The sequence below is a fragment of the Podarcis gaigeae genome (assembly GCF_964106915.1).
Source record: "Podarcis gaigeae genome assembly, chromosome: 3".
Lineage (NCBI taxonomy): Eukaryota > Metazoa > Chordata > Lepidosauria > Squamata > Lacertidae > Podarcis > Podarcis gaigeae.
In genome coordinates, this window is record NC_139680.1 from 121045889 (window position 1) to 121073696 (window position 27808).

The 27808-nt window shown below is 48.6% G+C and overlaps 2 protein-coding genes across 2 annotated transcripts in view; both read right to left on the bottom strand.

Annotated features, from left to right (window-relative positions):
• Positions 1 to 27808, bottom strand: part of LOC310842040 (sterile alpha motif domain-containing protein 12-like) — a 225228-nt gene that overhangs the window by 67025 nt on the left and 130395 nt on the right. The gene's annotated exons all lie outside the window — the stretch shown is intronic.
• CCDC25 (coiled-coil domain containing 25) lies at positions 5096 to 27305 on the bottom strand. The gene is made up of 9 exons (XM_083733852.1): positions 27158 to 27305; positions 23160 to 23210; positions 20777 to 20816; positions 14586 to 14637; positions 13677 to 13752; positions 12918 to 13021; positions 8856 to 9058; positions 7258 to 7303; positions 5096 to 6812 (listed from the first exon to the last, which is right to left on the bottom strand). Exons 1-9 carry the CDS (start codon positions 27180 to 27182, stop codon positions 6783 to 6785), a joined length of 627 nt encoding a protein of 208 aa, XP_083589978.1. The 5' UTR covers positions 27183 to 27305; the 3' UTR covers positions 5096 to 6782.

Genomic DNA, 27808 nt, shown 5'->3' on the forward strand with positions numbered 1-27808 from the left:
GGACTCTCTGCACAACCTTGGGCCATTGGAGACTGTGGCCTCACAAGGCCAGCAGGGACCTGGTGATTTGTCTGCTGCATCAAAGGTGCGCTTGTGTTTCGTTTGTTCCTTAAGAAAGTAAGAAGGCTAGTGGATCAGGCCGGCGGCCCCTCTCGTCCAGTATTTTGTCCTTGCAGTGGCTCAGCAGGCAACTGTCCAAAAGTAGCGTGATAGGAATTTTGAGGTCTTAGATATAGGTTAAATGTTCATAAGTGTACCAATCAAGCATGTACATAGATCAGCACAGGAAGACCGACCTGAAACCATTTTTTATTCCCAAATGTTTTCTCTGCAAGGTCAAAGGAAAGTGGAAAAGATTTCTACTGTAGACCGCCCTTTCTGTGATGTAGGTATGATGTTTGTGGGGGGTGGTCTTAGGTTACACCCCTTCTATGTATGTATGATGTATGGAGGGGTGGTCTTGAGCTCCAGGGCAGGGAATTTAAAATGTCTATATAAGGGTGAAACAAAAAAAATTCCTTCCAGTAGCACCTTAAAGACCAACTAAGTTAGTTCTTGGTATGAGCTTTCGTGTGCATGCACACTTCTTCAGATACACATATATAAGGGTGGGCACACCTTGGTTCTGGGTCCTCCTCCTTTCCTGCGTGTGAGGGGAGCACCCTGTTGCAACAGATCAATAAAGATCAAGCTTACGAGCTGCTTTGCTTCTCAATATTCTCTGCTTGGCCTCTGTTCTTTTCTCCAACTGATGGAGAATCTACAAAGGATTCTATATGGACTCTTGATACCCCATAAGGGGGAAAGGGGCAGATTTATGGTTTACAACAGTAGAAACAGGATGCAAGCACAGAAGCACTCTCCTTACCTGAGTGCAACAGGTGCTCAGAAGCATTGCCTAGCCATCAATAGCCATATCTTCCCTGAAGTTGTCTGATGCTATCTTAAAGCCATCCGAGTTGGTGGCCATTGCTGCCTCTAAATTATTATTATTGAACAGATTCAGTAACAGCAAAATTATTAGGGGGCGGGGAAGAGTCTGATCCGTTTACTGCAAGAGAAGTACACAAATCTGGCGTTTTCCTAGTGGCCTTTTTCTAAGATTTTAAAGATAGATGTAGCTTCACAAAACATTTCATTAGTCCAGATGACTTTTCACAGCATGGTTTTCCTTTGCTGCATGACGTGGCCCCGATTTTGAACTCGGGTTTATGTCTGTGGGCTTATACACGGTGTCTCTGTCTCCCGCTGGCTTTGCAGCAGTAGCCACGGCTGAGTTTATTGCCTTAAAATGTTTTGAGCTTCCTTGTGGCAACAGGATGGGGAAATCTGGATTATTTCATTTTCTAAAGCAGCAGCCAAGCCTGTCTTACCGCATCTCTAGATCTAAGAAAACAAACAGAGCAAAACAAGAGCTTTGTTTGAAGTGATGCAGCCCCAATTATGTGTGATTCATGTTGTGCAATTTATTTTATTTGTGCAGTGAAGAGCCTCAAATGTTGTGGCCTGTGTGTGTTTTTGCAAGTTATGCATACAGCTTCCCTTCAACTGCTAGGAGCTCATGGAAAAACAAACCCTTCCTCGTCTTGCAAAGGATACGGATCTAAGAGTTTACCAAGAGCTCCACCTATGTGGGGCTGGCGCTCTGTACATGCCTCCCAAGCTACTGGATTCCCTTAGGTCCACTCTGTGCAACAGGTAGGAGCTCCGGTGTGGAGTCGTGCGATGGCATCAGAGTGGGACCTGGGAGAGACCACGGTTCGAATTCCCACTCAAGTCAGGATGCTCAGAGGGCAACGTTGACATCAGCAGTGGCCTCTCAGCCTCACCAACCTCACAGGGTTGTCATGAGGATTTAGTGAGGAGGGGGAGAACCAGGACCAGGAGTCGGCAAAGTTTTTGTGGCTTGGGCCGGTTCACAGTTGCGCAGATGCCGCAGTGGGCCAGAGTACGCATGTGCGCGCATGCATGCGGAAACACTGTTTCCGGCACTCCTTCCGGTGAGGAGGAGGAGTGCGCAGCTTCCCATTGGGATATGCATTTATATTTATTCCTCTTACAGGATTGCTAATTGCATGGTGGGAACATCACTGAATAGGGCTAATGTGTTGATAATAAGGAATAGCTTCCTCAAAATTATCCCTTTCTCAATTTGATTCCGTGATGCAGCCTTATAAGATCTCAATAATTGGCACCAGTGGTGTTTGCTTGGTTTTGAGTAAGAGACCATTAACTTCCTTGAATTCTGTAAAAGTTTGTAAAGAAAACACAGGAACTGTGTGCATATTTGAAATGCATGATTCCAATAAATATTACTGTTGACTATTTGCACTCCAGTAAATTTTGCTTACAAAAGAAAATAATAACAATAAATGCAAATGAAAGTGAGCACTGTCTCAGGCCACCACCCATCTCTAGGTATAGAATTGAGAGGAGCGCAAGGCTCCAAATGTGAGCTAATGCCCACTGCCACATTCGCCACCACTGCCACCTTGAGAAGACACTTTTATCCAGCCGTTTATTGGCTGTGGGAGAGAAGAAAGGCCTCTTGTTCAGACCACGCCTGGAATACTGCATCAAAGTTCTGGGCACCCCAATTTTAGAAGGATATTGACAAGCTGGAAGGAGTGCAGAGGAGGGCAGCCAGGGTGGCGGCCTGGAAACCAAGCCCTGCAAGGAACGATTGAGGGAGTTGGGGGTGTTCCGCATGGGGAAACATACTGAGAGGTGGTGTGAAGACAGCCTGCAAATATTCGAAAGGGCTGTCTCATGGAAGATGGAGCAAGCTTGTTCTCTGCTGCTTCGGAGGGTGGGGAGGATGAAGAAGAAGAGCAGGAATAAGAGGAGGAGGAAGACGAAGGGGAAGAAGGAGAAGGGGAAGAGGAAGGAGGAGAGGAGGAAGAGGAAGAGGGAGAAGGGGAAGGGGAAGAGGAAGGAGGAGGAGAGGAAGAAGGAGGAGGAGAAGGGGAAGAGGAATAAGGAGAAGAGGAGGAGGAAGAAGAAGAAGAAGAAGAAGAAGAAGAAGAAGAAGAAGGAGAAGAAGAGGAGGAGGAGGAGGAGGAGGAGGAGGAGTTTGGACTTGATATCCTGCCTTTCACTCCCCTTAAGGAGTCTCAAAGCGGCTAACAATCTCCTTTCCCTTCCTCCCGCACAACAAACACTCTGTGAGGTGAGTGGGGCTGAGAGACTTCAGAGAAGTGGGACTGGCCCAAGGTCACCCAGCAGCTGCATGTGGATTACGAGTCCACCGCTCTTAACCACTGTACCACGCTGGCTCAAGGAAGGAGATTTTGACTCGGCATGAGGAAGAAGTTTCTGATGGCAAGAGCCATTCCGACACTGCAATGGGCTACCTTGGAAGCTGGTGAATCCTCCTTCATTGGAGGTTTTTAGGCATTGGAGGAACACCTGCCGGGGATACCTCAACTGCAATTCCTGCACTGAAGGGAGTTGGGACTAGATAACCAATCCTATGATTCTAAGCAACCATCAGACGTCCTGACTCGAGAGTTGCGAAGAGGATCAAACTGATAAACTGGGTACCAGGAAAGACATGCTTCTCCTCTTTAAGTGTAAACAATGAAGCCTTAATTTATGACACCTTAAAATTAGGAATATGAGACATGTTTTCCCAAAAATGACAATTTCTGCCCTCTTCACCCCAAATTCATCTCACATAGGCAGCAATGGTAATCTGAAGGAACAGACATTAAAACATACACAGTCAAACGACCGGGCAAAAGGGTGAGCTCTCCATAGCCTGACAGCTTGCAGGTTTCAGAGAGAGAGGGGAGAGCCTAGCTCTCAACAAACAGGAGAAATCTTAATCTTTACTCTCGAGTCCTCACTCTCTTCTGGATAAGGTAGAAACCCTGCTATCTTCCTTTTATAATTTCAGGTCTGCAACAAATAGATAAAAGACGGATAAAATGTGTTTTCATGCAGCACAGTTAAGCCATCACTTCCCTGCACGGGAAGCAGGGACGGCCACCAACTTGGCTGGCTTACAAAAAAAAAAGATTAGACTAAATGTCTTGTCAAAAGAACTGGTCTTATATATGATCTGGGCAGCACAAACAGATATTGTAACTCAATGGAAAACAGCCCAAAATCTTACACTAGACACATGGTACCGCTCACTCTGGAAGAGCTGCAATGAAGAAAGCCATGCATAATTTGAGAATGTCCACACTCGTATTTATGTGATCTGGAATTCCTTTATATGACGTATAAAGCGAAACCATCATTTTCAAGACAACCATTGCACAACAGCCTGGCAAATCTGGAACAATACTCTTGTGATCTGATAAAAGTCCAAAGTTTTTACTTGGGCTTTGTGACTTTAACCCATGTGCAACCGGGTTATTTTATTGTTTTGTTTTTCATCCTTAATGTTCGTCTGTTGCTGTAATTGTTCTCCCTGTTTCATATACATAATAACATGAAATAACAGTGGTACCTCGGGTTACAGACGCTTCAGGTTACAGACTCCGCTAACCCAGAAATAATACCTCGGGTTAAGAACTTTGCTTTAGGGTAAGAACAGAAATCACGTGGCGGCAGCAGGAGGCCCCATAAGCATAAGTGGTACCTCAGCTTAAGAACAGTCTCAGGTTAAGAATGGACCTCCAGAATGAATTAAGTTCTTAACCCGAGGTACCACTGTAATGGAAAGGTTTACCCCACCAAAGAGATTAGACAAATTCAGGGAGAAGAGGGCTATCAATGGCTCTTAGCCACAACAGACATTCTCTGCCAGCTCAGGAAGAGGCAGTGGTGCTTCTGGGTACCAGTTGCTAGAAGCCGCAGGACAGGAGGGGTCAGATCCTGCTTTGGGGTTTCCCACAGGCATCTGGTTGGCCACTGTGCGAACAGGATGCTGGGCTCCCTTTGGCCTGACCCAGCAGGCTCTGTTCTTATGAATGTTATGCTCACTTTCTGTTTCTTGGAACTCAGGGATCTGTTGTCTTTAAGCTAGGAATGCGAATGCATCAGTAATAAAACTGCCGCCTGCACCTATATTTGCACTATAAATTACACAATGGATTTTAGCATGCACACTGTCTTGCAATAAACCAATCACTCGTCCATTAGCTCCTGGTGTGCAAGTTTCTTTTTATTAGGCATCAGGGTTGCAGCAACAGGCACACATTCAGGCAATGTGCGTTAAATCTGCGCCAAAGTTCCCATTTCTCACAGAAGGGAATGCTGAGCCTCTCATGAGGACTGCACACATGTGAAGGTTCAGACAGACACACTTAACATCCTCTAGAGTCGTTCTTGAGGTCAGGCAGAGCGCTGATGTGTAGACACGATGGAGGTACTAGGGGAAGCCCTAGGCCAGACTCTCCCCAACCTAACACCCACCCCAAACAAAATTCCAGCTAGTGGAGCTGCGTAACTACAGCCATAATCCAAAACATCAAGAGGGCATCATGTTGGGGAAGGCTGGCCTGGGCTGAGGTTGGCGCTTCTTCCTCTAAGGTCGCTGATGGGGCAGCAGGAGCACGCGGTTGGTCCTGACCCCATGGCAACGTGAAAGGCGTTTTTTGGGAGCTTGGAGTCAGGTCTTGTGGTAGGAACTTCGAGCCTCTGGAGGGGACGAGGGCAGTCCTGACGCTGTTGGAGGAACTGGGAATTAAACCCCCACAATCTGAGGCTCCCCAGTCTGGTCTTAAAAAGCAGCTGCTTCTCCCCTTTGGAAAACTTCAGAGAGGAACTGTGATGCCCCTGCTTGAGAAATTTCAAGGAATGCATCTTGCAACCTTCCCCACAGAGGCGAACCAAACAGCTGTGAGCCCTGCTAGCTTTGCAAACGAGACGCTGGGGACGAGAAGTGGAGGAGAGAGAAAGCCAAAACGCGGGTGGGGTAGGGAAAAGACACAGAGAGACAGACAGATTGCCTAACTGCAGAAAGAAAGCATATTGAGAGAGAATCACATTGCCAGCCTTAAAAAAAAAGAGTGAAAAAGGAGCAGTTAAAGTTTGCTATGGAGGGAACGGTCAAAGGAGAGATTTTCCTGAGCTGCTGCTACTAGGGCAACAGGCAGAAGAGAAGCAAGCAAGGAGTCCCTCACAAGGCAAGTGCTGGTAGCTGAGGGTGGAGAGGTCGAATTCTGCCGCCAGAGCCCTGGGATGATCCCACAGTCGGCCTCGCTCAGGGCACCAGTGGGCTGCACAGAGATCACACAGAAGTCCAGTTTTACTTGAACAGGGGCAGTGAGCTTTGTGGGGTCTGGCATGGAGGTCCCATCCCATCCCTACGGTTACATGACTGCTCAAATGAGTGATGCTCTCGAGATCCAGGCAAGCATTTTACAGCACGGGCGATGCAGCTGTGCGGAGCAGATTCTTACAGAGTTTAAAGAGAGAAGCAGACTCTTGACACAGGTGCACTCGACCAAAGGGAGGAGGGGGACCACAAACCCATCACTTAAGGAAAAAATACCCTAAACCCAAACACTGTGAAATGAAGACTCAGGTCACAGACTCCGATTCTAAGGCCACGGTCTGCTCCCCAGGAGGCTTCCGGCATGAAAAGCCACAGCCGACAGCACCTCCCCAAGTTCCCCTGGAAAGGTGCACGCCTCCTCGCGGCTCTGGAACTGGAAGGTGGCAGCCACAGAGCGTCTGTCCAGGAAGGGGAGGCGCCCACCTCCTCCCGGACGCTGGCCAGAATGATGAAACGGGCACAGAGACTCCCAAGTTCGCTTGCTTATTTTTGGCACCGACAGCGAAGAGCTCAGGTCCGTCTTCATCGTCCAAGAGGAGGGTGCCTTGGTTTACATAAAGTCATCTGAGTCGTTGCCGTCCTGCGGGAGGGGAGGACAGAAAAAGGGCTTTCTAGAGGATGTTTTAAGGGCGGGCAGGCGAGCTTTGCAGGGACTGGGCAACTCTCAGGCTGGACCCCAGAATTAATTCTCCCTCACTGGGTCCACATCTACCTGATCATCACAGAAAGACAAATGCCATCAAAAGCCTTCCCCCCCTCCTGCATGAACTTGTCTAATACTCTTTTGGAGTCATCCAAATTGGTGGCCATCCTGTGGGAGGGAGTTCCACAGGTAAACAATGCCAACCAGCTGGGGACAGGCAGCTTTTCAGGATTAAGTCTTTCCTGCCTCCTCATTCTAGTCACATAACTCTAACCCTTACAGGCAAATGAGTCTGGAGTTCACTTTCTGGCTGAGAAGCCTCTTCTGCCTCCTGCTGCTCACTAGGGCAACAGGCTCCTCGCGAGACGCAGCCTGGACATACCTGGTTGGAGGACATGTTCTCCGCTTTCATTAAGGAAGAGTAACTCCTGCAAAAGGAAAGGCAACAGTGCATTCAGACATTGCTCAGCTAGAGAAAACCTGGCTGGCAAAAAAGCACAGCCCTCTAATGCAGGGGTGAGGACAGAATCCTGTGACTAGCCAGGATGGCTCTGCTCCACTTCCAAAGCGCTTGGAGGCAGCGATGCTTCTGAGTGCCAGTCTCTGGCAGCCACAGGAGCAGAAAAAGCCCTTGCGCTTGGGTCCTGCTTGGGGGAATCTGGTCGGCCGCTGGGAGAACAGGATGCTGGGCCAAATGAGCCACTGGCTCTCCCGATGTTCTTATGGGCCACCTGCCTATCACCTGAAATCAGGTAACCCAATTTCAAAAGGAAAGCAGCAGAAGGGCACTCACAAATCTATCCCTTCTTCCTCTCAAGCTACGAAACCCACAAACAAGGATCCCATACGAAAGCAGGTGACGCCCGAGGGGCTTACTTTAAGCATCAGTGAACAGACTGGCACTTACAGCAAGGATGACTTGCCGAGGAACAACCGTGTTTTCAAGGCTCCTGATTTCTCCTTTGCAGACACGTTTTTACTTGCCCTACACATGTTGTGGGCACGGTTTGGGGGAAAACGGAGCCAAGTTATTATCCCTCCTGGGCGTAACTTGGCCCACAGGCTGCAGCATCCCCACTGTTGCTCTAATAGTTCCTTCAAGAGCTTGCAAGATCAGAAAAGCTGGAAGCCAAAAGAATTCCATTTCCCACAACTGGCAGTCAGCCCCCCAGCTGCAAAGGTCCAGGGACCCCCAGATCAGCACCCCATGAGGCTCAAAGGGCTGCTGCAACCAACTTTATTAATAATAATAATAATAATAATAATAATAATAATAATAATAATAATAATAATTTTTATTTATATCCTGCCCTCCCCAACCGAAGCCGGGATCAGAGCTTCGCACATAGAGAACCACACACCCTTGGTCATCTCTGGACCTTGGCCAAAGTCAAACCCAGGCAGCCCAAACACCAGTTTCCTGACAAATCCATGGAAGAGGAGCCCAGGAGGCAGTGAACTGCAACCAAAGCCTAGCAAGGAGGCAGGGTTCATGGGCAAATACCAGCATGCTTGAAAGCACCCTAGTGGGGCGCTCACATGCTTATGCCACTGGCCAGCACGAACAAGGAAGGGGTGGCATGACACACACTGGCCAAGGAACCAACCACTGTCACGGGGTGGGGGTAGGGTTGTGCCCCCCCAAAAAAACCCTGACAGAAAGTTGCTTGCCTACGTCTGCAGCAAGGCCAAGAGGCATCGCTCCTGCTGCTCGGAGAGCCTCTCGGCTCAACACATTGCTGGCCTGTAGAGTCAGCGGAGGCAGGTCCTAAATCGTGGCATAATATCAAGGTTATTTAAAAGTTATGTGTGAATTTGTCTAGAAAGGGAAGACAAATCTGTGCCTAGCCCTGGGCTGTGTTGCTCAGGAAAGCAGGCCGGCTGCCTTCGTTTTCTGCTTTTTTCTACACCCCCCCACCCCTCCGTTCAACTGGGCCGGGCCCAACCTGACTTCCCAAAGGGGGTCATTGCCTGGCTCACCTGAGCTCTTCCATCTCTTTCTTCTTCTTCACCTCCTCCTTCTCTTTCCGCTTCATCTCCTGGATCTGGGCTTTCTTCTCGTTTCTCTCCTCCCGGTCGCGGGATTCCTTCTCGGCAGCCAGGTCCGGGAACCGCTCCACTTTGGTCTTCTCCAGCCGGTTCAGGATCTCGTTCACCCTCTTCTCCACCGTGACAATCTTCACCTGGGGACAGAAAAAACCGGTGATCAGCATTCGCATGGACCTGCACCCACCTCCTCAAAATCGCTGGAGGCCAAAGCTGTGATTCCTGCACTGCAGAGGGTTGGACCTGATGACCCTTTGGGTCCCTTCCAAATCTTACAATTCCATGTTTCTGGGAAAGGCTGTCGCAAGGAAGGCATCACAGTTGGGGGCACCCTGGACAGCACGAACGGCAACTGAGTTACAGTCAAGCTGGAAGGCACAGCATCCCCGACAAACCTCATCTTTCCCACCCCCACGAAGTCAACACAGGAGGAAAAGCCCAGGGCCCTGCTCTCCTGAGCATCTGTAAAGAGGGAATGAGGCCAGATACAGCTGTGGCTCCTGCCAAGACCAAGTGGAAGGTTGCCATTGTCACCCTTGCACTTCTAATTATTCAGAACTGAGGTTGTTTTGAACAGCTGTCAGACACCACTCTGCCCTTCCATCATGTCGCTAGTTCAAAACATTAAGTCAGCAACTTCCTGCCTTCATTTGGTTAAAAATACATTATTTTAAAAAATTAATCCCATGCTACAGGGCCTCCAGTATCTGATTCAATGTCATTGATGTCATTGGAAAGGTTTCTTTTTTCCAGGCTCAAGAGATTACATCACTCGCCCAGAGTAACACAGGAAGTCTGCGCAACGGCCAAAGCACACCCCCAGGTCAGGCTGGCTGGCTCACCGCATCCATCCCCTCTTGGAGGCCATCGCCACTTCCCACCTCCCCTTGCTATCCCCCTCAATCCTGGCCACACTGCCAGGGCTTGAAGCCCGAGCGACCCTGTGGGGAAGCCTCACACCCTGGAGAGGAGAGGGATGAAACACATCAACAAGTCACAGGCCCATGTAAGTGTTGAAGTCAAAAAATGCACCCCTGAAATGTTCAGCTGGCTGGAGTAGCTCAGGACCTGGAAGGAGGAGGAGAACAAAACAGGGTTTCTCATTCCCAAGTGCAGGCCACTGACTGTGTTTTACAGGTTCGCCTCTGGCTGGTGGCTTTCCTTTCAATTCCAGGCTGAACTTTTCACACACAAAAAGGGGGGAGGGAGGTGATGTGCTTTTGGGCCCTGGGTTTGCAAGGACAATGCTGAACATGGGAGAAGCATGACCTTTGCCAGGGGCCTTGTAAACAAGTCAAGGCATTGGCCCATTTGGCCCAGCCTGGGAGCTCTGGACAGAGTTTCTTCCCAATGGGCTTTGAAGGAGGAGTAGACAAATATCAGTGGTTGCTAGCCATGATGGCTATGCTTTGCCTTCACAGTTCAAGGCTGCTGGAAATCTCAGCAGGGAGGAGTTGCTCTTGTGCTTGAATCCTGCTTGCAGGCTTCCCAATGGGGGCATCTGAGAACAGGATGCTGGACTAGATGGGACACCAGGCTCTTCGTATATTCCCAACCTCATTTTCTAAGGTCTTTTTTATTTTTATTTTTTTTGGGGGGGTGAACCAAAAGTGTCTTGAGGCATCTTAAGGCCCAACACACAAGCACATTCCAGGGTGATGACAAGAAGAATGCAAAGCTCCCAGCTCAATCCCTGTCGTCATCTCCAAGAGCCCTGCACACCTCTGAAAATGAACAGGAAGCAGTGGGGACTCAGCCCCTCCCAACTAAAGGTGATGCAGGTGGGGCTTCACCGGCCTGCCCAGCAAACATGGATCTTGACCCCACCTATGCGCACCTCTGACTCAGCTTAAAAAAAGCTTCAGCACACTTTCCTAACAGTAAGGCCGCAACCAAAACAAAGCACATAAATGAAGTGAGCACTTTGAATTGACCTGAACATAGGAACCAGCAGAAGGTGCCACCAGGTCAGAATAAAAGGTAAAGGTAAAGGTACCCCTGCCCGTACGGGCCAGTCTTGACAGACTCTGGGGTTGTGCGCCCATCTCACTTAAGAGGCCAGGGGCCAGCGCTGTCCGGAGACACTTCCGGGTCACGTGGCCAGCGTGACATCGCTGCTCTGGCGAGCCAGAGCCGCACACGGAAACGCCGTTTACCTTCCCGCCGGTAAGCGGTCCCTATTTATCTACTTGCACCCGGAGGTGCTTTCGAACTGCTAGGTTGGCAGGCGCTGGGACCGAGCAGCGGGAGCGCACCCCGCCGCAGGGATTCGAACCGCCGACCTTTCGATCGGCAAGTCCTAGGCACTGAGGCTTTAACCCACAGCGCCACCTGCGTCCCAGGTCAGAATAGATGAGTGCTAAACAAGTTAAGAACCTAATAAGAGCCTGCAGGATCAAGGCAAGGGCCCATCTTGTCCAGCTTCCTGTTCTAACAGTGGCAAACCAGATGCCCATTATGGGAAACCTGCAGGCAAGAGCCCTCTCCCACTCCCGCAGTGTCCAGCAACGGGCATTTGGAAGCACTGCTGCCTCAAACTGTGGAGGCAGAGCCTAGCCATTCTGGCTAGTAGCCATCAGTAGCCCACTCCCCCTCCAAGATTTTGTCTAATCCTCTTTTAAAGCCATCTAGGTTGGTTGTTGTTGTTTAGACGTTTAGTCGTGTCCGCCTCTTTGTGACCCCCTGGACCAGAGCACGCCAGGCACTCCTGTCTTCCACTGCCTCTCGCAGTTTGGTCAAACTCATGCTGGTAGCTTCGAGAACACTGTCCCACCATCTCGTCCTCTGCCGTCCCCTTCTCCTTGTGCCCTCCATCTTTCCCTTTTCTATGTTGGTAGCTTTGAATTAACTGTGGATATTATTAACATTATTAATTAATCATAACTGTGGATACTGTTGTTGTTTTTTAAGAATAATTTTTTATTAACCGACCAATCACATCAAATCAAACCAAATTACATAAATTCCAAATTACACAGCCGTATTTTGAATTTTACAGTTTTATAATATGCAGAGAATAACATAGGTTGAAAAATCAGAGAGAGGAGCTGAGGGAAGTCTGGGGGGAGGGTTTTTCTTGCGGGGGAGGGGGAAAATGGGAGGGAATGAAGATGATATGTTTTTGGTAATTTGTTATGCTAAAATTCTTAATAAAAATTATTTTTTTTAAAAAAATAAGGTTCAGTTGTGTTTGCAATAAACTACAATATTTGTTGTTAACTTGAAAAAAAATTAACTGTGGATAGAGGCAGGCATTTTTGAATTCTGGTGCTGGAGGAGACTCCTGAGAGTCCCATGGACTGCAAGAAGATCCAACCTCTCCATTCTGAAGGAAATCAGCCCTGAGTGCTCACTGGAAGGACAGATTCTGAAGCTGAGGCTCCAATACTTTGGCCACCTCATGAGAACAGAAGACTCCCTGGAAAAGACCCTGATGTTGGGAAAGATGGAGGGCACAAGGAGAAGGGGACGACAGAGGACGAGATGGTGGGACAGTGTTTTCGAAGCTACCAGCATGAGTTTGACCAAACTGCGGGAGGTAGGGGAAGACAGGAGTGCCTGGCATACTCTGGTCCAGGGGGTCACGAAGAGGCGGACACGACTAAATGACTAAACAACAACAGAGGCAGGCACGCACACACACACACACACACACACACACACAGGAGTGTGGCATACAGCCACTGTCCACTTCAAACCTTACTTAATCATTGTGGCTTCTCACATGAAATCATAAACGGTTGCTTGGCAGAGCATACGCCGTTCCCCCCTGCAAACCAGCCCCCACCAGCAATCCACACACTGCACAGACTGTAATCTCAGTGGGTGAGGAGCCAAAGGGTGCCGTGATGCCTGAAGAATGGCAGCAGGAACTCCCACCCACTCCTTCCTCACTTTATCCATGCAGCAAACCTCCCACTGTTTCCCTGGTGGGCCGGTGCTCTGGAGCCAGGAGGTGGGTATCTGAGAAGATGGGAGCGGGGGCAAGACACTTACGTCCTTCTGGTTGTGAAACCCGATCTGCCCCACGTCCATTTCTGCCGTCTTCTTTAAGTTGGCCCAGGAAGTGTACACAATGTTGACATTATTCATTTTGCAGCCTAAAAGAACAAAGGGGGCCGTTCTGTTCACCAAGCTGATTCTTCTCTCCCGCACACCCCCTGTCAACCCTAATTCCTAACAACTCTTCACATGACTTGGTAAGCCAGCATGGTGTATGGTGGTTAGCGTTGGACTAGGTCCTGGGAGAGATCAGGGTTCGAATCCCCACTTGGTCATGGGGCTCACTGGGTGACCTTAGGGGTCAGTCCCTGTCTCTCATCAGCCTAACCTACTTTACAGGGTTGTCGTGGGAATTAAATTGAGGAACGTGGGAGAGCCACATGCACCACTGAGCTCCTAGGAGGAAAACGGTGCGACAGAAATGAAATAAATATAAAGAATAAGAGTCCTTTAGGTTGGCAACAAGGCAATGTCAGCAGCTGTACCCCAAGAGACTGGGCACCTCTACAGAAATGATATCCATCAGAGAGATGGTTGTTGACTGGGCTGGCAAAGGAGGAAAGGGAGGACGTCTTAAGCAGCTCCTGCGATGCCTGCCCCTTGCGAGGCAACGGGTGGGAGAAGCCACACCATCAGAGCAGCGTCCGCTGGCTCCAGCTGCCCCCAAAGGCCTCATTCTCCACCCATGATTCCTCTCTGAATCCTTGCTGGTTTCTCCAGGCCAGGGCATGCTGGAGAACAGCAACGCCTTACCTTGAATGCTGTTGGCTTTCACCAGGTGGGCGCAATCTATCAAAACCTCCTTTGGGATGTCCTCCATCGTCTGCCCCTGAAAGGAAGCAAGGTAGGAAGTGAGCAGCTCGTGCGGAGGAAGAGGAAAAAGGCATGCTGGGAAGGAAGCGGATTCTGAAGGCAGAGCCGGGGGTCCCTGCGACCAAACTGCAAGCGCAGGGCCACTGTAATTAGTCTGTTACAGCAAAGATAACAACCAAATTAGTCAGAGTAGACTCATCGAAATACAGAGATTCCAACGGGTCTGCTCTCAGTAGAACTTAGTCGGATGCAACCTGAATAGTTTTGCAGCACTTTAAAGACTGAGAAAATCACGGAATAAAAGTTTGCAGGGTAGATACATCCGACACAAAATCATACACCACAATCAGTGGATTTACTGTATTTTTCCATGTATAAGACTATATCCCCCCCCCAAAAAAAAATTAAGTTTAAAATTGGGGGTTGTTTTATACACGGAATGTTGCAGTTAATTATTTCTTAATTTTGGGCTTCAAAAATAGGGGTCGTCTTATACATGGGGGTATCTTATACATGGAAAAATACGGTAGCTTTCAGAGGCTACCAGGTGTTGAAGAAAGCCAGTCTCAGGGGCTTGTTCTTTATGCAAAATATTTTATAGGCTTTGTAATAAAATGGCCTTGATCAACTCCGACAAGACCTGCAGAGTGCTGCAAGCATATGTCAGAGGACCTCTTTTAAACATGATAGTTTTCAGCAGCTGGTGCATTACCTTGGGGGAGGCTGACAGGCCCTGAGAGGAGGGGGTGATGGCTGCAGCCCCCAAAGTGGACAAGGGGCCCTCCCTCCCCACCACTTGGCTGAGTAAGAACCACCGCAGAGGGCAAGAAGCAGAGCAAGGCTGTTTACCTTGTGCAGCCGGAGGTAGACATGGGCAGAGGAGAGCTTGTCCACATGGAACCTGCACACAATACAGCACAGATCTGAGTGAGGAGATGATTCAACCCAAAAGAAATGTTGCCCTACGTACTGCTGCAAGAGGCTGGCCGCCACCTGGCCACCAGCATCTTAAAGCATGCATACTTGATAGTGGGGGAAGGAATTTTTATGGCTTATCACGCTCACATCTCTGCAAAAGTATGCAATGGCCTGAAGAGGAAATTGAAAGGCTGAAGGAAACAGCTGCTAAAACAGCGCCAGTTCCCTCTGAGCCTAGTGCTCCCTCTAGCGATCCCAAGGCCAACAATACAAGATGAATGAGACTAGGCCTTCTTCACACTGCACACACGGAGGAAGAGAGGGCTCTCGATGGCTCAGCTCTGCCTCTGCAGTCAGATCTGCAAAGATTCTGAATAGCAACTGCTGGAAACCACAGGAGGGGAGAGGGCTCTCGTGCTCGAATCCTGCTTGGGGGTTTCTCATTGGGGCATCTGATGTGAGAACAGGATGCTGGGCTGGACGGGCTCCTGGCCTGATCCAGCAAGCCCTGCTTAGGTTCTTATGTGGAGCCAGTGTGGTGTAGTGGTTAAGAGTGGTGTTACTCGTAATCTGGGGAACCGGGTTCGCTTCCCCGCTCCTCCACATGCAGCTGCTGGGTGACCTCGGGCCAGTCCCACTTCTCTGAAGTCTCTCAGCCCCACTCACCTCACAGAGTGTTTGTTGTGGGGGAGGAAGGGAAAGGAGAATGTGAGCCGCTTTGAAACTCCTGAAGGGAAGTGGAAGGCGGGATATCAAATCCAAACTCTTCTTTAGAGCTGGATAAGGAACCTGATGATGTTGTCCGACTCCCAAGTCCTACCAGCCCTGGCCAGGATAGCCGACAGGAACATGGGAAGCTGCCTTATAGAGAGTCTATAAGGCCATTGGTCTACCCAGCTCAGTACTGTCTGCATTGACTGGAAGTTCTCCGGGGCTTCAGGAAGGGGACCTTCCCAGCCCTACCTTGGAGATGCCGCTAGGGACTGAAACAGGGACCTTCTCCAGCATTCAAATCAAATATCTTTAATACGGTCAATGACCTGAAAGCAATTTATAAAAAAATATGACATTATAAGTAGTATTGTGCTACAACATAGCAGGGAAATATGTCCAATTCACAGAATTGGTGCTTATATTTATGACCAGGTTTCGTCTTTTAAGGTTTTAAGAATTCAATTCAAATGTCACTACTGTTTATTATCGTTCCTTCGACGTTTACAATTTGAACTCCATTGCTGACATCATTGCTCGTCTTATTCTTGTTGCAATGTAACAGTACTTTGCCACAGGCCTGTTAATTTCGGGCTCTTTGTCAGCTAAGAGGTGTCTGATATAGGTGCCGTCTGTACTACGGGGTATTTTCCTCAGAATCGGTTCGATCAGCTCTTTACTTGAGTCTCGATATAATGGGCAGTATAAGATGACATGCCCGATGGTTTCGATTTCGTTGCTGTTACAGGGACATAATCTTTGTTCGATCAGTATTTTGTTGTATCTTCCCTCTAGAAGAGCTGAAGGGAGAGCGTTAAAGCGGGCCCTGGAAAATGCCCATCCAGCATTGTCCAAAGGGTGCAGTGTTGCCCTGCTTTACAAAAACCGCTGTAGCCATTTCCCCCTCCAAGGAATAGAGCCAGTCTATGACTCATCCCAATCTGAAGCTTGCATTTACGCTATCTTCCAATGGCTAAGAATTATCAACAAACCTGGGTAGTCTGCCTTGTTGCTCAACGAGACGGGGAGGGGAAGAATTGATTGCTTGGGCCCTAAAAACATTCCAGACACATCAGACACCTTCAAACAGTCACGTCCTGTCACAAGAGATCAGGGCCCTGCGGGATTTGACATCTTTCTGCAGGGCCTGTGTTGTTCCACCAGGCCTTTGGCCAGGGCTCAGCCTGACTCCCCTTCTCTTTTTGTATAAGGACTAGTATGAACCAGTATTCTCACAGGCCCTTATAAGAACAGCGTAAACACTTGGGCCTGATGAACATTTAGTGTTCCCAACCCTAATCCTGCAGAAAGCCATCTAATTAGATTTTAATCTGATCCTGACTTGTTTTTAGGAGGTAATTATTGTTTGATTTTATACCAATATTTGATGTTAGCCGCCCTGAGCCCGGTCTCGGCCGGGGAGGGCAGGATACAAATAAAAGGTTTTTTAAAAAAATCACCATATTTTTCACTCTATAAGACGCACCTAGTTTTTGGAAGAGGAAAACAAGGAAAAAATTATTCTGAATCCCAGAAGCCAGGAAAGCCACCGAGATCGCAGCGCAGCAATCCCACTGGCTGTCCTGGCTTATGGGAGAGCGGCACGCAGCCTCTCCCGGGCAAGGGGAGCCTTCATCCCCTGCCCAGGAGAGGCTGCGTGCGGCTAAGGCTCCCCCAAGAGCTGCGCTCCCTTTAAAGAGTGTGCAGTGTGGGGGGGGGCTCTTGGGGGCTTTTCCCCGAGGAGGGCTGCCCTTCTCCCACCTCCTGCAAAAGCCAGCAAGAGCCACGCGCTCTTCAAAGGGTGCGTGGCTCCTGCGGGCTTTTCTACGAGGTGGGAGAAAGACAGCCCATCAGTGACTGTCCACGCAGACCGTGTGTGCGGCTTTTGGGGGCTTTTCCTGCCTGCCTCCCACCTGCATTCACTCCATAAGACGTACACACATTTCCCCTTACTTTTTCAGAGGGGTAAAGTGTGTCTTATGGGGCGAAAAATACGGTATTATTATTACTTGTCAGGGAACTGCCATCGGAGAGTCAGGTGGTGGAAGGGCTCAAGGAGGCTAGGAGAGCTTCGGATGCGGAGGAAGGAAGCAGTAGGGGGAGAGGGAGAGTTCCTGCAGAAACTCAATCGGAGGAATGGCTCCAAGATGTTTCCAGTGAGAACAGCGGGGAGGGCTCAGGACCTCTGCTGGGGACGCCCACTCCGCGAAGGAAACTGTCACGCAGAGAATCCAGAAGGAGAGTGTCCGTCAAGGAACTCTTATGTTGGCGTAAATTCCGGAAATGCCCACTGACGGATTCTGCCAGCGATTGAGGTAGCCATGCACCCATGGCTCCTCGGACTGGGAAAGTTTAGGAACTGATGGTAAAGTTTGGAGGACCTAAACGCTTACGCACGAGCAGCCCCCTTTTCCCATTACATTACTGAAGGATGAAGCTGACTAGTCCACCCGTCTGACTCGTCCACAAGCCCCTCTCCACTGGCTCAAAGAGGCAGCATCTACAAGAGGAAGGTTACAAGGGAACACGCAGCAGCTCCTAGTTTCTGTTTCATACTCTGCCCTCACCTGCCCTCTGTTCAGCTACTGTCATTGCTTACATTATTCACTGTAGCCCATTGCTTTAACTGCTCATTTCATTCCTCGTATTTTAAATAAACCAAAATAAAAAGCACAGCAACCTTTTGGGGTTAATGCTGGGAAGAGAGAAAGAGAATATGAATTAAATGCTTCGTGGGGTGGTTTATGCTGCATTTGCTTGCTTAATATACAAAATGGCTTGTGTGAAATCTGTTGGTGGATCTACTGAAGTGGAAAAAGATCATCATGTTAACTCCTTTGGATCCTCTCTGCCTTTGGGTGTAACCTAGGCACCGCTTTCTGGGCCAAGGCAGAAGTGCTTTCGTCTGCCAGTAACCCGATCATTCAACGTCCAGTCCTTCACAACGTTTCTTTGTGGCTTCTCACGAAATCATAAATTTACAACATTTCTGTACTGCCTTTGTCAAAACAGATCCCAGGGGACCGTGGAGTTATATATTAGTTAAAGTCCAAAAGAATAAAACACCAGCATTAGCAAATGTAATAAGAGATGGCAGATAAAAATTACAAAGCTAACAAGGGATTGCAGAAATAAAATTGCCAGAAAGATAGCAAAGTGGACATGGAAAGGCCTGGAGCCAGCTGGACTCAGATGAAAGGGAAAATATAAGGAAGGAGACACCAGTAGTACAAAACACTTGGCAGGACAACAGACATCGCAACTGGATGTTGGGAAATTATCACTGGAACCTTTTTGGGATGGGGGGGGGACAGAACAAGACAATCTTGAATCACTGAATGTTGCTGCATTAAAATATATATATATTAAGAACTCACACCTGTTTTGTGGGAAACTATCGAATCAAGGTTCTGGCCCCTGATATATTGGGGGAGCTGAAGCTGAGGCTCCAGTACTTTGGCCACCTCATGAGAAGAGAAGACTCCCTGGAAAAGACCCTGATGTTAGGAAAGATGGAGGACACAAGGAGAAGGGGACGATGGAGGACGAGATGGTTGGATAGACCAAACTGCGGGAGGCAGTGGAGGACAGAGGTGCCTGGCGTGCTCTGGTCCAGGGGGTCACGAAGAGTCGGACACGACTAAACGACTAAACAACAACAACAATACTGGGGGAGGGGGCATGATAAGCACAGGGGGCTTTTCTTTGCATTTAGAGTAAAATTTAAAACTAGGATCCCACCTCCAGTCTTATACAATGCAGAGAAAGAAGGGCTCTAAAATGTGATTTTGCTGTCAGCTTTACTCATTTCACAGACTAATGACCATGACAAGTACAAAAGGAGAGGATCTGCTGGATCAGGCCAATGACCTATCTAGTCCAGCCTCCTCTTCTCACAGTGGTTGACCAGAGGCCCCAATGGTAAACCCGCAAGCGGGATCCGAACACAAGAGCGCCATCACTCTCCCCTCCTGTGGATTCCAGCAACTGGTGTCTGAAGCATTGCTGGCCCTGACTGTGGGGGCAGAGCAGAGCCCTCCTGGCTAATAGTCACTGATAGCCTTATGCAGGGGTCAGCAAACTTTTTCAGCAGGGGGCCGGTCTACTGTCCCTCAGACCTTGTGTGGGGCCGGACTATATTTTGAAGGGGGGGGGGAAGATGCAAGAGCACCACGAATCCCGGTGGAGAGCAGCAGGGGCTGGCGGCGGAGGGATGATGAGCAGCGCGCGAAAGGACTTGCATAGCTGTCAACCTTCCTTTTTTTTGCGGGAAATTCCCTTATTCCAGCACTGTTTCCTGCTGCTTCCTGCTGCTATCCCGGATTGTTAGATATCCCGTAGACTGTCCCCGGGACAGGTGAGGCTGCTGGTCCCTTATCTTCAAATCTGAAAGTTGACAGCTATGCTCTGGAGAGGAGCTGCTTAAAATGGCGGCCACTCGAGCGCTGCTGCTGCTGCTGGCACCAACAAAGCCCAGTCCCCTTCCTCCTTTAGGCAGGGCAGGGAGAAGTCAGGAGGAGGGAGGGAGGAGATGCCGGCGCCACTGCCATGTGTGTGTGAGAGAGAGAGGGAAAGAACGCGTGTGCTGGCAATCCACGTGGCGATTCCCGGACCATACGCGAGCCAGATACAGAAGGCAATTGGGCCTGATCCGGCCCGCGGGCTTTAGTTTGCCGACCCATGGCCTTATGCTCCATGAATGTGTCTAATCCTTTTTAAGCCACCCAAGTTGGTGGCCATCACTGCCTCATGCAGGAGCAACGTCCATAGTCCATCTCTGTGCTGCACAAAGAAGGACTTTATCTTTCCTGGAAGCTCCAACATTCATTTTCATTTGATGTCAACGAGTTCTAACGCTATGAGGAAAAAAATTCTCTATTCGGTTTCTCCACACTATGCACAATTATTTAAATTTTATGTCGCCTCTTGCTTGCCTTTTCTCTAAACTAAAAAGTCCCAAACACTTTAACCTTTCCTCACGGGGGAGGCTGAGATTTCTGAACCTTTTCAAACTCTACGATAACTGTCACTGCCAAACTACATTTGCCATTAGCACCCATTCGCTCAGTTTGGAGGGGTCCTTTTGGAGCTCTTCTTAATCTGTTTCTGTTTTCGCCACCCTGAACAATTTCAGCAAACTCAGCCACCTCACTGCTCACCCCTAAGTCTGGACCATTTAAGAACAAGTTAAAAAGCCAAGGTCCCCCCCAATACAGATCCTTGGGATACGGCACTTTCTACACCCCTCCACTTGGAAAACCATCCATTTATTCCTCCTCTTCTTGCTATTTAAGCAGTTCCTTATCCACATCCCCTCTTATTTCATGTCTGCTAATCTTACTCAGAAGTCCTTGCTACCTTATTGAAACCTTGCACCCAGGGCATTAAGAGAGGCTCAGATCAATACTTACCAAATATCTTCCGGCCAGCCATGTTTTATTAGGTCTTCATCTGCAAGGAAAAAGCCAAGCCAAGCAGTGAGCGGAAATAATTCCCTCTCAGTCCTCCCTGAGAGTCAGGTTACAACTGGACGTTTGGGACAGAGATTATCACTAGAGTCCACTGGGTCACAAACCAAACTGTGAAACAGGAAGATCTCTCTAGAAACAATGGAATTCAGTACTAAACTTTCAAGACAGGAACCATTATTTCAGTTTGAACTATGCTGCAAATTTTGAGTGCTGAAGTTCCTAACTGGATCTGAGCAGATGTGTAGCACTGCTGAACGATTAATGCAACACTAGCAGTTCAAAAAGGTGATGCAGACACACACATTTCCCTTGGTTGTCTCTGCAAGGGAAATGCTTTGTGCACACATTAAGTATCGTGAGACAATAGAGGTCTAACCTTTTATACTTTGGCTTCATCTGGTTAGACGTGCACAGGATTGTGCTGCTAAATGTTTCTTCAGTTTAAAAACACAAACAGATTTCAAGAAAGATATTGGGAGAATAGCTCAGAAATAATCCAGAAGTAGCTGTTTTATTTCAATAAAGGTGCACTAAACAACCACCACTGTACAGCAAATATAAGTAAGTAGGGAAAGGCCCTGTGTAATTAATATTACTAAATATATTTATGTCTGTGAAAATGACCTCATATTTCAGTGCATAAATTTAAGTGACCCTTAACAAAAAGGGACGGATGATTGCTACTTAATCGTATGAAAGACTTCTTAGATTAGCACAATTTGGGACAATTGACTGGTAGAGAGGACATAAATTCAGAGGAGATTTCAAACGTTATTTTAAAGGGACCAAGCTCAAACAACAGTACAATTCTGTAAAACATTTTCCTTAGGATTAAAAATAATGTTGGTATCTGAAAAGTCATGGGTGACCATCAAAGAGTAATTTTAACAGTTGCATGTGCAAAAATAATCAACCAGCTGATGTATTTCAAGGAACTGCTCATTACTTTCTTGAACTCCTACCAACAAAAATTGCTTCCGCAATTTCAGTATTATAACATTGGAAAGTCTGTGACAATGTGAGTAGAAACAGTTTTCCCTTTCTTTTGAAAGTCACGCAACTTTCGGGCTACAAACTAATCAGAAAAAAAGAATCTATGCAATGACTTGCTTTTGAGAAAGTATTTCAAAGCTGTTGCTTCTTGACAAAAATTGGATACAGATACACACCATTTAGCTAAATGCCAGTTTATACATCAGAATTGCCTGACTGGCCTCCTTGGATTCCAATTTTAAGATAAAATCCCCCACCCAATCTCAGTGGGGGTGAGATCACTTGCTCACAGTCCTGTTAGGAAGTTCACTAAAAGCAAGAAAATGCCCTTTTTTTAAAAAATGCTAATTTACATCAGCATTTGGCTCAAACGAGAAACGTTTTACACAGAAATAACATAAACATGTTTATGCCATCAGCCTTTTGCTGAAATGTGGTCTGAGGCACCCAAGAATTGACTCTATCAGTTCCATCCCCAACAGCAGGTCCAGAAGCCATCCAGGATCTCCATGCACACTGCTCAGGTTTGCACCCTAAGGATCACCTTGATGCTGCTAAGGCAGCAGTTTGACTTCACCTCTGGAGGCACACTATTGTCTCTCAAGACAGACAAACACCAACAATGTCTGCATGCTTGTGCAACAAGATTTTGGGTTTCCCTCCCTTCCAGCGCTTGCAGAGCAGATTCTGGGGACACACAGGTGGCTGCAAGCCAGCGAAAATGTGGAACCAGTCAAATTCCCATCCACTGGCTCCTCTACAGGTTGTTGCCTTGTTAAGGGCGGACTTTTTTTTTTTTTGCATGTTTTTATATTAAATTAGTGTTAATGCAGTTGGCTTCCCTCCCGTCCTTAGCTTGCAGAGCAGATTTTGGGGGTACACAGGTGGCTGCAAGCCAGCGAAAATGTGGAACCAGGCAAATTCCCATCCACTGGCTCCTCTAAAGGTTGTTGCTATGTTAAGGGCGGAGGTTTTTTTGCATGTTTTTATATTAAATCAGTGTTGATACAGTTGCCTTTTACTTCAGCATCTCTAAAGGTACTTATGTTTCCCATGAATTTTACTCATGGAAACTGTTTTGTATCAAGCTATCATAAAGTGTCAGGGATTTAATCCTAAAATGGTGTTTGTTTTCTAAAACAATGCTGGGCAGGGGAAACCCCACTGATCAGGATAACGGCTTGTTTTCTGCCATACCAAAGAGCCAATGAGTTCTGACTGAAGATGCACAACTTATCAGAAGGTCTGTTTTAAAATAAAAATGGGGTCAAACACAAAATACATAAAATCGATTCCATCTTGACAGGCATATCCAGAGTGTTGTACTTACTTTCGTATTTATCTTTTCCCATGTAAATTGTGTAAGCAGCGCCAGGAACAACTGAGGGGAAGGAAAAGGGAAACAAAATGAGGCAGAGTTTCGGATCAAACCCCACACAGACACACAGTGTGTCTTCCCCCCCCCCCAACTTATTTGCATCCCACCCACAACAAAATCTGTTGTATAAGATGACAAGGTTCTGCTCTAGCTCAGAGGTTCGGAAGCTCTGTTCCAGGCCAGGACAAGTTCTCCCAGAAGTTCTTTCAGCTGGCCCAGATGTGAAAATGCCAAGAGGCGGCCCTTCTTCAGTCTCACAGGTTTGGCAACGATAAAGAGGGAGGAAACCCCCAATAATTCTAACAACCTACTGCACAGGACTATTGTGAGGATGAAATGGAAGAGTGCGGGATAACTAGGTATGCCACATTTGATTTTTTAACTTTGGCAGATTTCAAAAAAAAAAGTCTTCAATGTTGTGGCCCCAAAGCTGCCAGAGGGGGCTGTAGCTGAAGCATTCAGAGAAGTGGATCAGGATTCTGATGTCCATATCAGCTCCAAAGACTTTGAATTGGCAATGAGCTGCGGACAGGATTTTTGTCAGCGCTTCCTCTGCCCTGAAGTATGTTTCCCAATGAAAGCAGCCAAAGGAAAAACCCCACAGCTAAGGTTGCCTGAAATCTACGAAGCATTTTCCTTCAGAATCTTTTTTTTTAACGAATCAAGGCAGATATGATGCCTGGACAAGCTGCCTTTTGAACCCTCCATGGGATGTATAGAGTCTTTAAACATATATTCTGGTTCTCAGGATTGAGGATGAATTCTGACGTGACAGAAGTACTGTTTTGCGGGAACAGGGAGCGGGTGGGTGAGGGGGACTCCCTGGTTCTGAATGGGGTAACTGTGTCCCTGAAGGACCATGTTCACAACCTGGGAGTCATTTGGACGCACAGCTGTCCGTGGAGGAGCAGGTCCATTCTGTGTCCAGGGTAGCTGTCTACCAGATCCATCTGGTACGCAGGTTGACACCCTACATGCCTGCAGACTGTCTCGCCAGAGGCTCCAGTACTTTGGCCACCTCATGAGAAGAGAAGACTCCCTGGAAAAGACCCTGATGTTGGAAAAGATGGAGGGCACAAGGAGAAGGGGACAACAGAGGACGAGATGGTGGGACAGTGTTCTCGAAGCTACCAGCATGAGTTCGACCCAACTGCGGGAGGCAGTGGAAGACAGGAGGGCCTGGTGTGCTCTGGTCCAGGGGGGTCACGAAATGTCGGACACGACTAAACAACAAAAACCTTTGAAGGTGACCCGGAAACTACAATTAATCCAGAATGCAGCAGCTAAGACTGGTGACTGGGAGCAGCCGCAGAGACCATATAACACTGCTCCTAAAAGACATTGGGTTATAGGACATTTCCGAGCACAATTTAAAGTGTTGGTGCTGACCTTGAAAGCCCTAAACAGCCTTGGCCCAGTATACCTGAAGCAGCATCTCCACCTCCACCATTCAGCCCGGACACTGAGGTCCATCTCTGAAGGCCTTCTGGCAGTTCCCTCCCTGCAAGAAGTGAGGTTACAGGGAACCAGGCAGAGGGCCTTCTCAGTGGTGGCGCCCACCCTGTGGAACGCCCTCCCATCAAGGAATGTCAAGGAAATACACAACTATCTGACTTTTAGAAGACATTTGAAGACAGCCCTGTTTAGGGAAGCTTTTAATGTTTGGTGAATTATTGTATACTGGTACCTCGGGCTACACACGCTTCAGGTTACAGACTCCGCTAACCCAGAAATATAATCTCGGGTTAAGAACTTTGCTTCAGGATGAGAACAGAAATAGTGCTCCAGCGGTGCGGCCGCAGCAGGAGGCCCCATTAGCTAAAGTGGTGCTTCAGGTTAAGAACAGTTTCAGGTTAAGAACAGACCTCTGGAACGAATTAAGTACTTAACCTGAGGTACAACTGTATTTTAATATTTTATAGAGTGTTTGGATTTGATATCCCGCTTTATCACTCCCTTTAAAGAGTCTCAAAGCGGCTAACAATCTCCTTTCCCTTCCTCCCCCACAACAAACACTCTGTGAGGTGAGTGGGGCTGAGAGACTTCAGAGAAGTGTGACTAGCCCAAGGTCACCCATCAGCTGCATGTGGAGGAGCGGGGAAGCGAACCCAGTTCCCCAGATTACGAGTCTATCACTCTTAACCACTGCTCTACACTGGTTCTCCATTTTAATGGAACTTGCCCAGAGTGGCTGGGGAAACCCAGCCAGGTGGGTGGATAAATAATAAATTATTATTATTATCATCATCATCATCATCCTCCCCCCCCCAGTATACTGCTTTTTGCATTTTGAAAAATAAGAAATAAAGAAATTGGAGTGTGTGTCTGTGTGTGTGTCGAACTATGTGTGCGACCCTTCAGCTCCCCTGAGGGAAAGGGAGAGATGCAGATACGATGAAGCAACAGCAGCAACAGCCCCGAACTACCTCGCGAGGTTGTTGTGAGGATGAAACAGTGTGCTTGGGGGGGGGGTCCCCCCCTCCTTGCTCCCCCCCTTCAGCTCCTCTGAGGAAAAGCAGGGGATGCAAATGAAATAATAATGATAATAAATAGATAAAGGTAAAGGTACCCCTGCCCATACAGGCCAGACTCTAGGGTTGCGTGCCCACCTCGCTCAAGAGGCCGTGAGCCGGCGCCGTCCAAAGACACTTCCGGGTCATGTGGCCAGCGTGACGAAGCTGCAGCTGGTGAGCCAGCACCAGCACAGCACACGGAAACGCCGTTTACCTTCCCGCCGGAGCGGTCCCTATTTATCTACTTGCACTTAAGAGTGCTTTCGAACTGCTAGGTTGGCAGGAGCAGGGACCGAGCAACAGAAGCTCACCCTGTCGTAGGGATTCGAACCGCTGACCTTCTGATTGGCAAGTCCTAGGCACTGAGGTTTTACCCACAGCGCCACCCACGTCCCTAATAAATAGATAAAGGGGGAATAAACCGAGGCGAGGACCACCCCCCCCAAAAAAAAACCCTCATGCTGGTAGCTTCGAGAACAATGTCCCACCATCTCGTCCTCCGTCGTCCCCTTCTCCTTGTGCCCTCCATCTTCCCCAACATCAGGGTCTTTTTCAGGGAGTCTTCTCTTCACATGAGGTGGCCAAAGGATTGGAGCCTCAGCTTCAGGATCTGTCCTCCCAGTGAGCACTCAGGGCTGATTTCCTTCAGAATGGAGAGGTTGGATCTTCTTGCTGTCCATGGGACTCTCAAGAGTCTCCTCCAGCACCAGAATTCAAAAGCAACCATTCCTTGGCGATCAGCCTTCTTTATTCTCCTGCTCTCACTTCCGTACATCACTACTGGGAAAACCAGAGCTTTAACTATACGGACCTTTGTGGGCAAGGTGATGTCTCTGCTTTTTAAGATGCTGTCTAGGTTTCTCATTGCTTTACTCCCAAGAAGCAGGCGTCTTTTAATTTTGCAGCTGCTGTCACCATCTGCAGTGATCATGGAGCCCAAGAAAGTAAAATCTCTCACTGCCTCCATTTCTTCCCCTTCTAGTTGTTGTTGTTGTTGTTATCATCATTCTCCCCCACCCCCAGTATACTGCTTTTTGCATTTTGAAAAATAAGAAATAAAGAAATTGGAGTGTGTGTCTGTGTGTAGAACCATGTGTGCGACCCTTCAGCTCCCCTGAGGGAAAGGGAGAGATGCAGATACGATGAAGCAACAGCAGCAACAGCCCCGAACTACCTCGCGGGGTTGTTGTGAGGATGAAACGGTGTGCTTCTTGGGGGGGGGTCCCCCCTCCTTGCTCTCCCCCTTTAGCTCCTCTGAGGAAAAGCGGGGGATGCCAATGAAATAATAATAATGATAATAAAGAGATACAGGGCGAATAAACCGAGGCGAGGACCCCCCCCCCAAAAAAAACCAAGGCCCTACGGAGAGCGGGAGGAGCGCGGTGGGCGTGGCCGGCGGCTCCCCCCTCAAAACAACCCCCGCCCCGAACCGCCTACCGTTGGACGTGAAGTAGAACACCATGGCAACGGGCCGCCGGGCGGGTCTCCTTCGCGTCCGCACCGGGTGGGGGGGGGCAGGAAGGAAGCGGAGCGAGAGCAGAGTTCAGCGACTTCCGGCGGCGACGGCGGCTTCCCGGAAGTGACGTTTCCCCTCACGTTCCATAGAGTTAGGAATAATCGGGAAGGGCCCCTCGGAGGCCGTGCAACCTAGTGGGCTCGTTGAGGAGAGCGCGGCGCCCGGGTGGGAGCCTCGGGTTCAAATCCTCTCACCTCCGGCATGGCCAGTCGCCACCTCTCGCCTCGGGAACGAGGAGGCCGTGTGGGGACCCGTCAGGACTACGACTCCCGTCATGCCCTGACATTGGAGTCGCCGCAGGGGCTGATGGGAGTTGGAGTCCGAAAGTAGATAAGCGGTGGGCGGGAAACGGATTCGCCATTGCGAGGCCTACCTCGCGGGGGTGTTGTGTGAGGGGCGAAGCGCTGAGGAAAGGAGGTCGGGATATAAAATTAATATTAGACTCATAGAATTGTATGTTTGGAAGAGGGCGCAAGGGTCATCTAGTCCGACCCCCCGAAATACGGGGATTTTTTTCGAACCATGACCCTGGGATTCAAAGAATCATGCTCTACTAAATTATTATTATTATT

Bases quoted from the DNA above. Each gene is read 5' to 3' on its own strand.
- CCDC25 (XM_083733852.1), bottom strand. From the start codon at position 27,182: ATGGTGTTCTACTTCACGTCCAACG. The intron at 13,753-14,585 runs GTAAACAGCCTT...GCTTCCTTTCAG, and splicing joins TCTACCTCCGGCTGCACAAG to GGGCAGACGATGGAGGACAT. The intron at 7,304-8,855 runs GTGAGCCAGGCA...TTCCTTTTGCAG, and splicing joins AAAGAGATGGAAGAGCTCAG to GAGTTACTCTTCCTTAATGA.